The sequence below is a fragment of the Trichoderma harzianum genome (assembly GCF_003025095.1).
Source record: "Trichoderma harzianum CBS 226.95 unplaced genomic scaffold M431scaffold_7, whole genome shotgun sequence".
Lineage (NCBI taxonomy): Eukaryota > Fungi > Ascomycota > Sordariomycetes > Hypocreales > Hypocreaceae > Trichoderma > Trichoderma harzianum.
In genome coordinates this window covers 1,888,116-1,903,304 of record NW_020209255.1, presented here as the reverse complement: position 1 = coordinate 1,903,304, position 15,189 = coordinate 1,888,116, and the positions used below count along the sequence as shown (strand labels likewise).

General features: G+C 52.2%; 3 protein-coding genes and 1 non-coding gene across 4 annotated transcripts; 2 read left to right on the top strand and 2 right to left on the bottom strand.

Annotated features, from left to right (window-relative positions):
• Positions 1-2,552: 2,552 nt before the first annotated feature.
• Positions 2,553-2,637, top strand: M431DRAFT_t117. The gene has a single exon. It is a non-coding gene; the product is annotated as a tRNA-Thr (tRNA).
• Positions 2,638-3,954: 1,317 nt separating this feature from the next.
• M431DRAFT_87704 (hypothetical protein) lies at positions 3,955-4,449 on the top strand (the record flags this gene model as incomplete). The annotated part of the gene is made up of 1 exon (XM_024923828.1): positions 3,955-4,449. One exon carries the CDS (start codon positions 3,955-3,957, stop codon positions 4,447-4,449), a length of 495 nt encoding a protein of 164 aa, XP_024773891.1.
• Positions 4,450-5,003: 554 nt separating this feature from the next.
• Positions 5,004-7,077, bottom strand: M431DRAFT_496164 (hypothetical protein; the record flags this gene model as incomplete). Its single annotated transcript, XM_024917461.1, has 6 exons — positions 5,004-5,406; positions 5,495-6,197; positions 6,275-6,346; positions 6,419-6,739; positions 6,841-6,866; positions 6,986-7,077. The coding sequence occupies 6 exons, from the start codon at positions 7,075-7,077 to the stop codon at positions 5,004-5,006; spliced, it is 1,617 nt and encodes a 538-aa protein (XP_024773890.1).
• A 1,306-nt stretch (positions 7,078-8,383) lies between these two features.
• Positions 8,384-14,046, bottom strand: M431DRAFT_87212 (hypothetical protein; the record flags this gene model as incomplete). The annotated part of the gene is made up of 3 exons (XM_024923775.1): positions 8,384-8,500; positions 8,557-9,666; positions 9,730-14,046. 3 exons carry the CDS (start codon positions 14,044-14,046, stop codon positions 8,384-8,386), a joined length of 5,544 nt encoding a protein of 1,847 aa, XP_024773889.1.
• Positions 14,047-15,189: the final 1,143 nt, after the last annotated feature.

The window sequence follows — 15,189 nt, the reverse complement described above, 5'->3', positions numbered from 1 at the left end:
GATCTTTGCGAAGCGACGCCACTAGGCTGTGGCTCGATCGCTGCTAGACGCCCAAGTCTCCCAAAGAGAGTTCTCCTCTGCCCTTGGCACTACTGCTTGTTGCAGTCACGCATTACCGCATTGCTTCGCCTACCTGTGCTTTGCCTAAGGACGAGATGGCGCTTACACGCGCCTCTCGCGATGATCATAGGCTAGCGGAAGACTCGTTCTGCCAGTCTGGATCGGACCTCACCTCAGTGCCAAATGCGCTTAGGGGATAAACATGACAGCATATGACCACCAACTTTGCCGTACCAACGTCATACCCTTATCGACCATCATCGAACGAATTCAAGTTTAGAAACTATACTTGCATGGCGGCTCAGAAGGGGGCGAGAAATCCCCCTAGAACCAAGGCACATTCACTTGAGGTATCTAAGTTTGGATTGTGATTCTTCTCGTTGAAGCGCTATGATGCCATTTGCGGAGCTAACTCTATGTCCATGCCGAAGAATTTCGGCCTCTCTAGCCGTACGACTGGCGTTGTTATAACCTTTTTTTCACTTTGTGTTTTGTCATTGCTGCCACGTGGGGTTGCGGGCGCAGTGCTACAGTAAGTACTCCGTTTGATTGGAATTGCTGTCGCTGAATACCCTTCCCGCAAGATTGGCATTTTCCCCCCACAATCACAATAAAAGGGTTGAATCCAACGAGGCTTGGGGAACGGCAGAAAGCCACATTGGCCGCAGCCTTGCCCAGGTGGCACGGGGTTTTTGAAACAAGCAATTGTCAGAGACTACCGCCGTAAGTGACAGGCGTTCAATTCTTTGTGATTTATCAAAACGATATAATAGAACCAAAAACGGGTGCATTGAACGACTCAACAAATAGCAACGCCCAACAGCTCGAGCCTCAAGGAGCTGCTGACCAGCGCAGAACGAGGACCAGTCTATGAAAGAGAAAAAAAAAAAAAAAAAAAGCACCGCTGCAGCTTACAAGTGGTACCTGTATACGAGTGTTAGTGTGGGGATGGTGAAGAAGAAAGTCTAAGACAGGGGAGACAGGGACTTCGGGGATTCAGCAGGCAGGGGGTGCGAATATCAGGCGTCAAATCCCACGGCGGAGTGAGGTGAAGAAGGACCCGTACGGCCTAGATGAATATCTAGATTGGTTTGGACGCCACAGACGTCGGGGCGTTTAAGGCTATATGCAACTATGCGGATGGCTCTCGGGTGGCACGAAGCTTCTGCTGCTTCGTTTTCGTGCACGTCCCAAAGAGGAAATGGCCGAGTTTAGAAGACTCATAACTTGGGAGCCTGGAGTTTAAAGCAAGAGGGGAGCAAGTGATTACGAAACGACGACGTACTTTCACACGTATGTGCGTGCGAGGCTACGCAGGGCCGGTTTGCTTTAGGGGGAAAGGGAACGCGAAAGCGAAGACGAAAAGAAGCAAAAGACAAAAGAACTCTGGAATTCACAACGTTGTGACTCAGATGTCCATTTGTCGGCAAAGGGCCGATTGCAGGCCTGGTTTCGCTTCTTCTTTTTTCGTTGCTTCTACAGCACAGCACAGCGCAACGCAACGCAGCGCAGCTAGGTCGACCAGGGGGTGTCCTTTTTCCCAAAGTGAGGCGTTCGGATTCGACCCATCGGCTTGTGTCTCACTTGTCGCAGCCTTGGGGATAGAGGACCCCGACATTTCTGTATAGAGAAGGCCTGCCTTACGAGTCACAAGAGCGGTCGATAGATAAGACAGAACCGTCCAATTGAGCGGATACGTCGGCGGGGGGGCTGGACTGGGGGAAGGTTTCCCATAGGTGATCTGTCTACCTGACGGAGCACGCTTGTTTGATCGTTTGTGTATCATTCGTCTTCTCCTCCGCTATTGGTCGGATGGGTTTGATTTGCTGCCCTTCTTTTTGTCCTTACTTTTCAGTTTTTTCTTCCCCCTCCCTTACATTCTCTCTTGCCGAAGCCGATTGTATGAAATTAAGAATGGTGCAACAATTGGCTAACACCGAAAGCTGAGAAGACATTAGGTTATGTCGGTGAGCCGAAAGGAGAGAAAGGAAAGAGAAGGCAACTGGGCTTTTTGGTCTGGTTGCCACCGCGGATAGTGTCCTCTCTCTCCTCGAAATTGAGCTCGATGCGACATAAGCATGCATTAACACATTGATATACGGATAGTCAGAGGTTACTACTGTACGATCAAGCAAGTTAAGGCGAGAGCAAGCCTGATGCTGGTGATTTGTGACAGAGGGAGGGGAGAGGAGAAAGTTGCCTTGGGCCCCATTTGGCTTGTGGCTGCGAGAGGCGAGGCGAGGCGATGCCATTCGATTCGAGGTGGGTGTGTCTTTGGATACCGAAGCATTTGAATTTAATTTAATTTACGGCTTCTGCCTTGGGAGGTTGAAAGTTGCTGCCTTGAAAGTTGTCGCCTTGCTTGGATGGGATGGATGTTTAGGGTAAGTACTCTGTAAGAAGTTTGAGATTGAGTGAGTGATTGGAGAATTGCTGGCGAAGTGCTCAATTACTGCGTTTGCGAGGCGACGATGCATGAGACAAGTCCAAATGCCCGCTTGGCTAAGCGGTATAGCGTGTCACTAGTATTTACGACTTGACATGACAAGGTGATCAGTTCGACTCTGATAGTGGGCAGCTTCTTTTTTTGCGCTTTTGGTCTCTTATTCTTTTTGTTCTTTGTGCTCTTTTTATTCATCATTTCGTCTTATGTATTATTCGTTGCTTAGTATAGTTTTGTCTGTTGTTACTGTTATGGGAATCCGTGATCAACAAGGGGACAATAATAACAACAAGCATGTAACTCGTAGATCGGCAAGGATGCCATTACAGTACGAGATTGAGATGAGACACTCGGGCTGTGCCTATCGGATGATGCTCACTTCGGTCCTACGAGTACAGTACACGCATCTTTTTTTTTTCAGCTGCTTTGCTCGTGATGATCCACGGCCTAAGCAAGCAAACAAAGTGTCCTCATGACTCAACCTGCAGTTTAGTCATTGCTGCGGCCTAGACTATCGTATTTCCTCGCGTGTCCCGTCTACGTCATTCACCCTTAGCTGGGGCTGCAGCAGAATAGGTAGCCTCCAACTAACTGTAACTGTACTGTTTACGTACTCTGTACTCTGTACTCTGTACTCTGTACTCTTTCTCATAGCAGCTTCTTCAGGTTCCGATTTATCCATGTTTTTTTTTTTTGCTGGGGGTTATTTATGTAAGCCAACCTGATGAGTGATCATGAGTCTTGTTATACATGTGTACGAGGAAGAAAAGGCGGGGTGGAAAGGAGAGAGGTAAAGAGGCTAAAAAGAGTCCCGCAAATTGCCCCTCAGGCTGTTGCTTGAACTTTTGAGGGTGACAGATTTGGGTGCCGTGAAATAGCGATTATCAAGCTTTTTGACAGCTGTTTGGAGCTAACAAAAAAACAACATAGAAGTTAATAGCAAAATGGAAAACGTGGCCAGATGATGGTTGTTTGAGCGAAAGCTGGCATCTTCTTGTATTTTATTAGTATTTCCTTTTTTTCTCTTTGGTTATATAAATGCATATTGTTGATTTGTATTTGTGAATGGGAATCTGGTTTTTTGCTTTCTTACTTGACGTCAAACAACCGGTTAAACCCTTTTCGGCTGTTTTGCGGCTTTTGCTCTTACATCTTTTTTTTGCCTTCGCCCCGAGAATAGCTCCAGAACGACGGCGAAGAAGAGAAAACCACTCGAGCTCTCTTCTTCTGGCATTTTGTTATTATTGTCGTTGATACGCTTTGTGATAGCTGGCGAACGAACGACAAACCTTGCGCCTCGCGTATCGATCGAGACCGAAGACCGAGAAAGCTTGCTCGAGAGAACTACATACAGACATACAGGCGCGCGCGTTTGCGTTTCCTTTGTCTCTCTCTCGCGATACATATAATACATACATATATTCACTATACACACGCACATATAACGCATCATGTCGTCCTTCTTCGTCGAGCTCTGGGAGGGCATCTTCACGCCCGGCCCCACGCCCACCATCCTCAAAGCCACAAACATCACCTTCGCCGCGCTGCAGGTCGTCCTGCTGTCCCTCCTGTTCGCGACGTACAGCGTGCACTTTGTCGTGCTGTCGGTGCTGTGCGGCGGGCTGTGGTGGTCGATCAACTGGTTCGCGCGGGAGCTGCGGATCGCGCAGGCGGCTGAGGAGATGAAGAACAAGAACAAGCAGCTCGACGAGAGGAAGAAGGGCGAGGCGTCCGGGTCGAGCGATACTGAGGTTGAGGGCAGGGTGACAAGGCGGAGCGCGAGGAATAAGAAGAGTAGCGCTGCGGCGGCGGCAGCGGCTGGGGATGTCGAGCCTGTGGAGAAGAAGGGGGAGGTGAAGCAGCGGCCGTTGACGGAGTCGGTGTCGAGTGTGAGTACGGAGGATGAGTGGGAGAGGGTTTCTGAGAATGAGAGGGAGAGGAAGTGATGGGGGGAGGCCATTTCGCGATGGTATACAATATCGCCGGGCTCATTTGTTGAACCTCTTTGGATCTCTCTGGACGATGGGTCTCCCTGTGTGTACTAAAGGGGAGCTCCGTCGTGTGTACATATAACTGATCACTTGTTGTGAGATGAATGTGAATCTAACAAGCAACGTCAAACTGACGGACTGCACTCCTCTGTGGGCGATGGTGGTCTTGATATGCGGTATTGCCGCCTCGTAGTTTTGCTACTGCGTTTGACAACCGAGGGTCCTTCAATAAATACCATGAGAATTTGATCTCTATCTAAGCTCTAAGCTCTAACTCTATGTACGATACAAACCAAGTATTTTATAATGAACAAAAGAGAAAAAATGAAAGAGCGGTAAGTCGGACTAAGAACAACATGTAACAAGAAATGAAAGCTGGCAGCACTCCTTTCTCCACGCTTCAAACAAACGAACAAAAGATACCCTCTTTCTCATCATCGTCATCATTCCCCTTTTCGAAAGAGTCACAATAGGCAAACCATAAAGCCAGAACTAAACACGTGGTCTTTTCACAACTTCCGTAGCTTCTGCGTCATCCGAGCCGCGATGAGGGTGCTCATAGCGCCGATAAACAGACAAACCGCAATAGCATTCGTACCTTCACCAGCATCTTTGCTAGCCGTTTCCTCAGCGGCTTCGTGCAGCTCGGGGCTCTTGCCAGGCTCGAGGATGGCGAAGACAATGGTGGAGATGAAGGTGCCGATGAACTGCGGGAGGGTGGTGTAGATGTTGAGGATGCCAAAGTAGATGCCGGACAGCTCGCCCGACGTGGAGGATGAAGAAGAGGAGGTGGAGGAGCGGGAAGAGGAACGTGATGAGGGGAGGACTGAAGAGGGATCGTGGGCGCCGCTGAGTTTGTTGACTTCGATACCGAGGAAGGCTGTTGGAGCCCACATTGCAATGGCCCATGGTCTGAAGTTTTGGAAAAAGGAGAAGTTAGCAGTTTGGCTATTGTAGAGAGAACTATCACCGGGGACCAAGGATAGATGAGTGAACTTACATTCCGCACAGACACATGAGAAACGTGGCGGATATAAAGCTTCTCGCCAAGGGAGCCATAAACATGGCCGCCGAAAACATCAAGTGACCGCAGATCCAGGCGGTCAACAAGTCCGGCTTCATGCTGTTAAGCTTCTCTAGGAACCCAGCCATTGCTCGCGGCGGCCGGTGCGTATAACTATCATCATCCGGAGACCGCACAACCATAGGCAAGAAGAAGGCCCCCACGAAGCTAACAGTCGAGTAAATCATCAAAGCCGCACTTCCAATACGTCCAATATCTCCCAGCGTGTCAGCCGACTTCTTCGCACCAGCCGGCATATCATAGCGAAAGTACGTCTCGCCAACCCAAGTAGTGCTGTAGAAGAGAAACGGGAACCAGCCGATCCAGGACCAGAACTGAGCCCAGCAGATGGCCTGGACGCGCGGCGGCAAGGTGAGCAGCGTGGAGCGGATCTGGCGGAAGACGCTCAGGGGGTCGTCGAGGTGCTGCTTCTTGCCGTCGTCGTGGTCCTTGCTGGCGACGAGGACGCGCTCGGTGACGGCCCAGCAGGTGACGGAGGTGGTGCCGAGGATGGCCATGGCGGCGATGACGGTGAGCTGCTTGAACTGCGAGTCGCCGAAGCCGGGGCCTAGCAGGCGGACGAGGTCGATGGAGCCGGCGCCGTAGCCGATCATGTGGCCGATGGCGTTCATGCGGCTGCCTGTGTTTGATGATATATATTCAGTAAGTTTGAACAAGAGGAGAGAGAAGAGGTGGGAAATCAAGGGTTATACTGACCCCAGGCAGCTCCGGCTTGCTGCTTCTCAATGGGAAGCGTATCGACAATGAGACTCCTCGCACACGACATGACTGAAACACAACCACATATTAGCCCCCAAACTACCCTTCACAAACAAGGGGTTCTTCTCATCTTCAACATACTCATATTGATGGCAAAGTCCACCGCGTAAATCGCCGCCACCGCCAACACGACCGTCACCCTCCTCGCCGCATCACTCCCGGCCTCAGCCCCCATGAAGCCGCCCACAATCTCCCTCGTGAAGCCCAGCACCAGCAGGCACGCCGACACAATCACCGCCCCGACCATCATCAACGGCCTTCGTCTGCCCCAGCGCGACGTGCTCTCATCAGCTACGACGCCGACGATGGGCTGCACGATGAGGCCGGATAGAGGGCCTGCGATCCAGACGAGCGACGTGTTGCTTTTGGTGAGGCCCAGGTTGAGGAGGTAGGGCGTGCAGTCTGGGAAGATCTCATGTTAGCTTTATTTCATTGAAAATGACGACTTCTTTCAGAATGAATGAAATTGATTCTCGACGAGTGAGAATTGAATCAAGACTTACAAGTCATTTCAATGCCCCATGTAAACCTATATTGGGCCCCCCAAAAACGCGTCAGCAAAGACTCTCTCACCAAGCTCAACCTCACCACCCTTCCAAGCCATAAAAAAAACACAAAAAAAAAAGAGAAAAGAAAAAGAAAACTCACGTAATCCCAATCGTGCAAAACGTCAACAACACCATCTGCACCGTCTCCGAACCGCCCCGAATCGACGCCCTCCCAACCAGCGAAGACGCCATCGTGGCCTTCCGCAACGCTTTGTGTGTGTTTTGTTTGGGTATCTACCACAATCTTACCAAAAACCAAGCCCCCTAATAAAAAGCGAAAAGAAAAAAGAACGTTCCAGTGTCGCGTGCGCCCGCTAAATCAGTTAACAATCGGCCTCGTTAATTGCATTGCTATGTACCATCCCTAAACATGATTTTTAGTTTCTTCAAAAATTCCTGTTGTCTTCTTCTTTCTTTTTTTTTTTTGTCTCGTGAAGATAGACAGATTGGCCCAAGGGAAAGGGGGCTCAAATGTCGCGTCCTTTGTTAACCCCCCCCAGCACCCGGCTATTAATAGCCCCCTGTGAGACCCAGCAGTCTCTCGCTCTCCGTTCTAGACTCGAAACAGCCATGGGGGGGCCTCGTATCGCCAGCGTCACTGCAGGACAAACCTCGTAACAGAGACCCATTCTGGAGTCTTGTTTCATATTTTACTGGTGTTGGTGTCTTGTCTTGGTCTTGGCCTTATCTTGGGCCAACAACACTATCTTAGTTGTCACTGGCCCATCTTGCAGCTAAACATTCTAAACAGGTTGCAGCAATGTGTTGTACAGTCGATTACTATCAAGCGCTCAGCAAGCTCGAGCCATTTCGTAGAGAAATAAATTCGTGTCATGACATGGTATCTTTCGGCTCAGATCTGTCTACTTTCGTGCTGTGATATGGTAGGACATGTAAAACCCTACATCCCGCCGTCTCTCTTCCATTAAGCCGCTTGCTTTCACACGCCTTACACCGGGCCGTATTGCCCAACGCCTTTAAAACCCGACAAGACAAATCGAGTGCCAAAAGAAGAAGAAACAACAAAAGCTCTCGTCATCTCAAGGTGCCACAATCAGAATCCCCTTCTTCCAACCCAGGTGCCAATTGGCTCTGGCTCCATCATTGAGGAAGAATAAAAAAAGATTCGACATTTAGCAAAAAAGATGACAAGGCAGGAAAGCAGTAACAGGCTCTGAAAAAAAATTCCACTGCGCAGCTGCTATGCTTCTTCAATGCAAAGTGAAACCATGCAATGAAGAGAGAAAGGAAGAGAGAAGGAGAAAGAAAAAGAAGGCTTCTTGACAAACGGAAAAAAAAGTCAGAAAAAGAAAAAGAAAACGCCTGGTTGCTTGCCTATCCCTCCTCAATGCCTTAGTTATTGTGTACACGTGCATCTTGTTCGATGCTGATCCCGGTTTCCATAATAGTAGTAAAAAAGCAAATCCGTCGCTTCGTCTTTTGTTTGTTTTGTCTGCCTCGCGCCAACGCCATGGTCAAAATTTCAATTATGCGCTCTCTATGAGTCGGCCAGCTTGGCAAAATGCTTGGACCAAATCCAGCCCACCTGGTCCGTCGGGTCGTCTTGATTCTTTGCAAGCCAGAGCTCGCCCTTTTCGGCAATCACGTCAAAAATCTGTGTATCGCGATGTTAGCATATGTTGTGCACACTTGGGCGATTTAGAAACATACCTCGCCGGCCTGATATGTCAGGTAAGGATACCCGGCCTCGTGCTTTGTTGTGGAAATGTTAAACTCAAAGAGCGATGCTGCCAACCACAGGATATTGTATCCGTCCGAAGCATGCGCTCGCTCTCGTGATGACGCCCTAGACGACCGCTGGCTTTCTTCAGGGCCGTCTGGGAGAGGCAGAGCGGAGTGAAACAGGTTGGAGAATCTACGGCTGTCATGCTGATGATAGCTGGAATAATATGTGTTACCCGAATCTCGTCGGGTGTGAGGTGCCGACTCTGTGCTCTGTCGCGGCATTGCCACCGCCGACGAATCGAAACTCTTGCCCGTACTTGGTCTCGTACCGCCAAGTGATCGAGAGGTTGCTGGCACTTCGGCCGATCTCGGTGATGCCATTCCTCCCTGGCTGCTTGACAGGCCGGCATAAAAGTCTCTATAATAGTACTGGTGAGGACTGGGCGCCGTCGCCCCCAAGCCGCTGGAGGGCCCAGCAGCAATGGGAGATAGAGTAAACGAGCCGCTATGTCGTTTGCCAAAATCAGGCGCGGGCAGAGAAGGCACTGATTCGCCATTCACGGGCTGGCCCCATGCTCTGTTCTCTGCTTCTGAAGTTCGCCCCCTGGTTCTGGGGAGGTTGTCGTCTCCGTTCGTCGTCGAGATTGACGTTCGTCCATGGTAGGCCGGGTTGATGATACCAATGTTGGCCATCATCTCGTTTGCGTAGGGAAACTCTCGCTCGAAAGTTGCCACGATTTCCTCTATTTCTGGCATCTCAGGCGCGTCCGCCAGAACCGCCCTCATCTTTTCCCTCCATATCAGGTACCAATTGGCCTGGATGTTGATGAGATTGCCCAAACAAATGTTTCCCACCTTTTCTGTCAACGCCGACAACTTCGGAAGCTCCTTGATAAGCGTGTCGTTAAGAGCCTCATACTGCTCAACCAGCTCCTTGAGCTTGGGTTCCACGCTTTTGCCTGCTTTCTTTAACTGCTCTGCACGTTCCCATACGACTCGGCGCTTTTGCCTCTTCTTCATAGCCAACGAGGGATTCCCGTAAGACTTGATGACGTGTTCAAAAGGCTCGATGACATGTTTTCGTATTTGTGCCAACTATAATGAAAATTAGTACAATCGTCTTGTCAAGTTATTATACGCACAGAGAGAGGGCCTTACGTGCTGCTCCAGCGCTACTTTCTCAATGTCGCGGATCGAAATGTTAAACTGCACCCACTTGCTCTCCAGCTCAGGGAAGCTGCCTGGCTGGAGTCGCATGACCAACTCAATCGCCGACAGATATTGCAGAAACTCGTGCACGTACGATGACACTTGCCTAGTGTAGAACTCGACATCGCGCAAAACGACCTGTAACCGCAGATAATCATCACTGAACCTCTCCTCCAGCTTGACATATTCAGGATCCTCAGGCGGTCGAGCACCGCCTTGCAGCTTGTCCACCTTCTTGCCAAAGGCTCGAGCAAGTCCCGCCTTCACGTCGGACTCCTTACGTTTTCTACCGACGATTTGTCCGACTAGCTCAAAGTTCTTCTTCGTCTTGTTGATCTCGATAATGGCCTCTTCAAGCGCCTCTTTGGCCACCACAAGCGGCTCTCGATCGGGATGATCCTGGGGAGTGTGTTGCAGGAGCGTCATGATCAGATTCGGGTACTTTGTGATTCGCTGCATCGGTTTGATGAGGAGGGAATCCAAGTCCCAGGCAGCGGTGAGGTCCTTGGCTACCTCATTGCACTCATTTAGCCATATTTGAACCGTCGGATCCTGTTGAATCTGGATGAGCTTTTTGGCCGCCTGGTCGCTGTTTCTCAGGAACCCTTCGTGAGCAAGTTTCATCTTCTCCATGCTAGCTTGGAACGCCGGACCAAGTGACGTCTCGCGATCCTTGGCGTCACTAAGATCAACAATGGATGTCTGGCTTTGTTCCGAGTAAAGCGAGTCCTCTCTGGCGACAAGGGAGCGCCCGCTTTTCGGCACATAGATACTGGCCACCGCCTCTTTGAGCAGGACGAGGAATGAGGTGTGGAACTCGACAATCTCGTCGCTGTTTCGGAAAATGAGCTTGCTTATCTTTGCATCCAGCTTGGGGCAAGCCTCCGCGGTGCCTTTATAAATCTCTTCTACAATGTTCATGTCTCTTACGAAGATGGCCTCGGTGTCGACAAGCTCCTTGATGACGTTTCGTCTTTGAATCAGGCGGTGCCGCTCTTCGCTGCTTAGGTCCTCAGTTTCTTGAATGAATGATTTGGCATCGCTGTCTTGGGGGGCCTGGCCCTCAAAGTACTGGTCCATAGTCTCCATCGAGGTCATGTCCATCATCGACAGAGGAGTTTCCGAGTGATGAGAGATGTACTCCCCACTCCCCCGTTCAGAGTTGACCAAGGTGCTACCATACTGGGACTGTTCATAAAATACACTGGACGTTTGCGATTCGATGGCTGAGTTCCGTCCAGAGCGGGGAAGGGCTGGCGGTTCGTGTTTCGGCGACGATAGATACGAAAAGTCAGAAGCAGCCTCTGCAGATAAGTAAGGGATCGACAAGCCTTCGCCCGTGTCTAGTTCCGGGAGCTGTTGGCCGAGCTGGATCGACGACCGTGTTGAGTCGACAGAAGGGCGAACACCGGCGCTGTGATAAGAGAAGCTTCTAATGGAGGAATCGTCCCTTCCAGATGAACCACCAGACAGCTTCCATGAAGTCGCTCGCATTACAGGCGACTCTGAGGCCTCAGAGTGTCCCATACTCTCCACAGAGACGTTAGTCCATGCTGTTTGATGGCTTGATCTGTCGGCCCGGGATATCGAGGGCGGCGCCAAAAGTTTGTTTGGTGGACCCGCATCGACCTGCTCGTCATGCGAAGGATAGAGAAGGTCATCAAAGGTTTCTATGTCCGATGATGCACATGTAGAAGCCCTGTTCGGCGAATGGGCGGCGCCGAAGCGGTATGGGGACCGCTCATCCTCCATCCCGTCTCGGTCGTCCGTCTCTTCGGTACAGGCATCTGTGGCGGCATCATCGATATCAGCGCGCATGCGGCGAGCCATTGCCGGAACGCTTTCTAAGTCTGAGTGGCAGTCTGATTCATCTTGAATATCCAGTCGGGGAAAAGACGCTGCCCGCGCAGTCTCCTCGGCAGCAGGGGGCTCGTGCGAAGGCTGCGGCAGTATCGTCACAATGGTTTGGTAATCTTGGTGCACATGGGTCTCAAAGGAGTTCTCCTGATGCCCATTGTCGTAATAAGCGTCAGGGATAAACTGCTGGTCAGTATGGCTATCTTGGCTAATGTGATGAGTCGCAAGGCGCGGCGGCGGCGGCGATGATGGAAAGTCGTCGTCCTCAAAGGGGCTTCGGTACTGAGAGCGTTCTCGTTTCGGCACTATGATTTGGGGGCTGAGCGGCCGATCGGACATAGTCAGTTCGGAAAGCTCTGCCTGGGGCTCAATATCAAACTCGGTAACAGCAGAGGTTGCTGAAATGGTTGACAGAGGCCGTTGCTTTCTTGCTACGTTAGCGGACGGTGAAGGTTCAGGGAAGCTCCCGGGGATACCCAGCGTCGGCGAATCATCATCCTTGCCAGGAGCTGGGTGCGAGGCTGCATCTGTCGGGATTTCTAGAAGGCTTGCGCGGTTGTTCTCCACAACAGCACGAGGGTCATGGTCAGCTGGGAGCTCCACGGCCGGCTCCCTCGCCGAGGAGCTTTCAGCCGGCCCTGTCTCCGCTGCCTCTACCTCTTGATTTACGTGGTCTTCTGCTGGCTCGTTACTTGAAGCCTCTTCCTCCCCGGCAGTCACCGTGGTAGGTGAAGCCGTAGTTGTAGTCGTAGTTGTATCTGTATCTGGAGCGGTTTCTGCTTTGGCCTTGGCCTCCTCCATCTGCTTCCGCCTCCTCTCCACCGCCCTTTGGCGCACCTCGTAAGCTTGGCTTTCTCGAATGGTCTTGGTGTACGCCAGTCGAATGTGCTCTCGACGCTGTTCAAAGTCTATAGGTCCAACAGCTATTATCTTACGCTTCGCTGGGTCGTACGTCTTTGACGAAGAAGGGTTATCCCTCGCATTTGGACGTGCAGGGGGTTTCGTTTTGGCCGCCTCTTTCATTCGGGAGCTTGCTGTTGTCGCTACGGAGACTGGCTGTCGTGGACGAGAGCTCCTCAAGGGCGGTGAAAGCTTGGGCGGCGCGGTGGACACGTACGTCTGAAGCCTGTTGTTGCTATTACTTGGTGTAACCAGGCCCGAGGGAGGCTGTTTTCGACCTGTCTGCGTGGGTGTTTTCGCTCGAGTCGTAGAGGGGTTCGGCCTGGCTTGTCTGCTACTACTACGACCATTGACCGGTGGTCTCCTAAAGGTAGATGGTGAATTCGATCGCGAGGAAGCGGGACTGGAGTTGGAGTTGGTTGGGCTCGCTAGTCTCCTGCTGATGGAAACAGGTAGTTTGGAGCTTGCACCTGCTGACGCGTGTGTGGCGGAGTGGGCAGTGGCCTCTGCTGCTGCAACAGCCGTTGCCGTTACCGTGGCCGCTGCAAGTGCCGCTGTTGTTGTTGTTCCTGTTGATGTGGCTGCGGGCGGAGGCGATTTATGAATCAAGGGCAGGAGATGTTTCGTCGCCGAGTGATCGCTGCGAGATCGCGTGTGGGTTTTGGGTGTGCTCCCTCGGGACATGTGGAGGTCCCTGTACCAGCTGGATGGGGATGCGGGCTCGGCTTCGAGGTCGGAGAAGCTGCGTTGACGGCCCACGAGGCCGTGCACGTTGGATTCGGACGTTCTTCGAGGTCGAAAGTTGTCGATGCCAAAGCCGGCGGCCACGACGTCGTGCTGGCCCGGGGGGATTTCTCCGAAGAGTAGGCCCGGAAACTGAGGGTTAGACTTTGGAGATGGCGGCGACGGTTGGGAGACTGAATGTGGGGAATTGTGTGGGCGAGGTGTTATAGAGCTGGAGGCAATTGAGTTCCCGTTAGTGGATGTCTCGGGTGGATGGTTTCCAATGCGGTTTGCAAACGACCGTGAGCTACCCGACATTTGCTCACGCTCAGCATGCCTCGTCTTTTGCAAACGACTTGACGTCGAGGTCGAGCCCGAGGTCGAAGCCGATGACGAAGACTGCTTGGACGAGTTCGAAGCGGGGATGCCAGAACGAGTATTTGTGTGCGTGGACGAAGAGCCTGACGAGCTGGGCTTCGGCTTCGGTTTGGGTTTACTCGTAATAGTATCTTGCCTGACCCGAGCGACTGGAGCAACCTGGCGCGGAGGAGGTCTGGGGATGGAGTTGGGCCCGCCGGTCTGGTCGAAGCGCTTCTTCAGATCCTTAACGCTGGGGGCGCTGGCCGAAGGGGATCTCGACGTCGCGGCTGACTTGCGGTCGAGGGGGTTCGAGGCGGAGCGCATGGCAGTACCGGTACCCTGACGGCCAGCACTGCGATTTGCAGGCGGCTGCAGGTGTCTTGCAGCAGCCCCATCGGTGTCGGGAGGCGGGACTGGCGAGGCCATTGGGAAAGGCTGCGGCTCGCCGGGTGCTGTCTGGTAGCTCTTGTAAAAGTCGTCAGGATCTAAGGTGGCAGCAGCATGGTGGGCGAGGACCTGAGCATTGGTGGATGAGGCGGGCAGGACGATGTCGTTGGCAGGGTTAGAGTAGAAGGCAGCTGGGTTGGAGCTCGAGTGGTCAAGAAGATGGGGGAGATGGCGAGCCGGCGGATGAGCATCAGCATCATGGGCGACAAGCACGCTATCCAAGTCCAAGTCTAGGTCCGGGTCCGGGTCCATGTTCGACGTCAATGCCAGAGCATCACCCGCGCGGTCGAAGCTGATTTGATGCTGATTTGATGGACAGCGACTGGTCAACAGCGACTGATCGGCAACGACTGGTCAGCGCACGTCGAGGCGAGAGGAGAAGGCCCGGGCATCGAAGCTGCTGGTTGTCTCGCTCTTGGTGTCTCTCCGTCTCCTGTGGCGGCAACTTCGTTTGCTTCCCCTGGAAGACGGGCTTTCGAAGCTGCTTGGCCCTGGCTGTTCTGTGAGACGTGGGAGAGAGGGGATGGGGGGTGGTGATTGGAAGGCGACGGGGAGATGGAATCGAGGTGCTGCAGCCTGCAGCCCGGATACGACGCCCAGGGAGGTGGGTGATCCAACCAGGCCTGCTCATTAACGGCCTGCTGGCAGCCCTGCCCTGGGTCCCCTGTAGCGGTCCCCTCAATGGGCCTCTTGGGGCCTCTTGGGTCCTCTCAGGGCTCTTTCAGCCCACCGGGGCATGTCACTGCGCTGCTCCCACTTCTGCGGGCTTCAGGTGCTGCTAACTTGGGAGCTAGCGGTGCATGTACATACCGACTGCTCCGTGATGCTCAGCGACTTGGCCGACTAACGTCAAATCATCATTCATGGGGGGCGGAAACGTGTTAGAGATGGACGGGGGTGGCTTATAGTCTCCGCTATTAGAGTCCGGAGGGTTTTTTTTTCTTCCATGTTCCAACTTTTTTCTCATGTTCTATTATCTTAGTAGCACTACCAAGGACTCTAGTCAAGAGAACGGCCATGTTTCACCTTTATGGATTGTTTCTTCTTTTCTTTTTCTTTCCGCTTATGTGATTCCACTTGCTCGCTTTAGGAAAAGAAAGAATAAGCAAAGAAAAAAGAGCG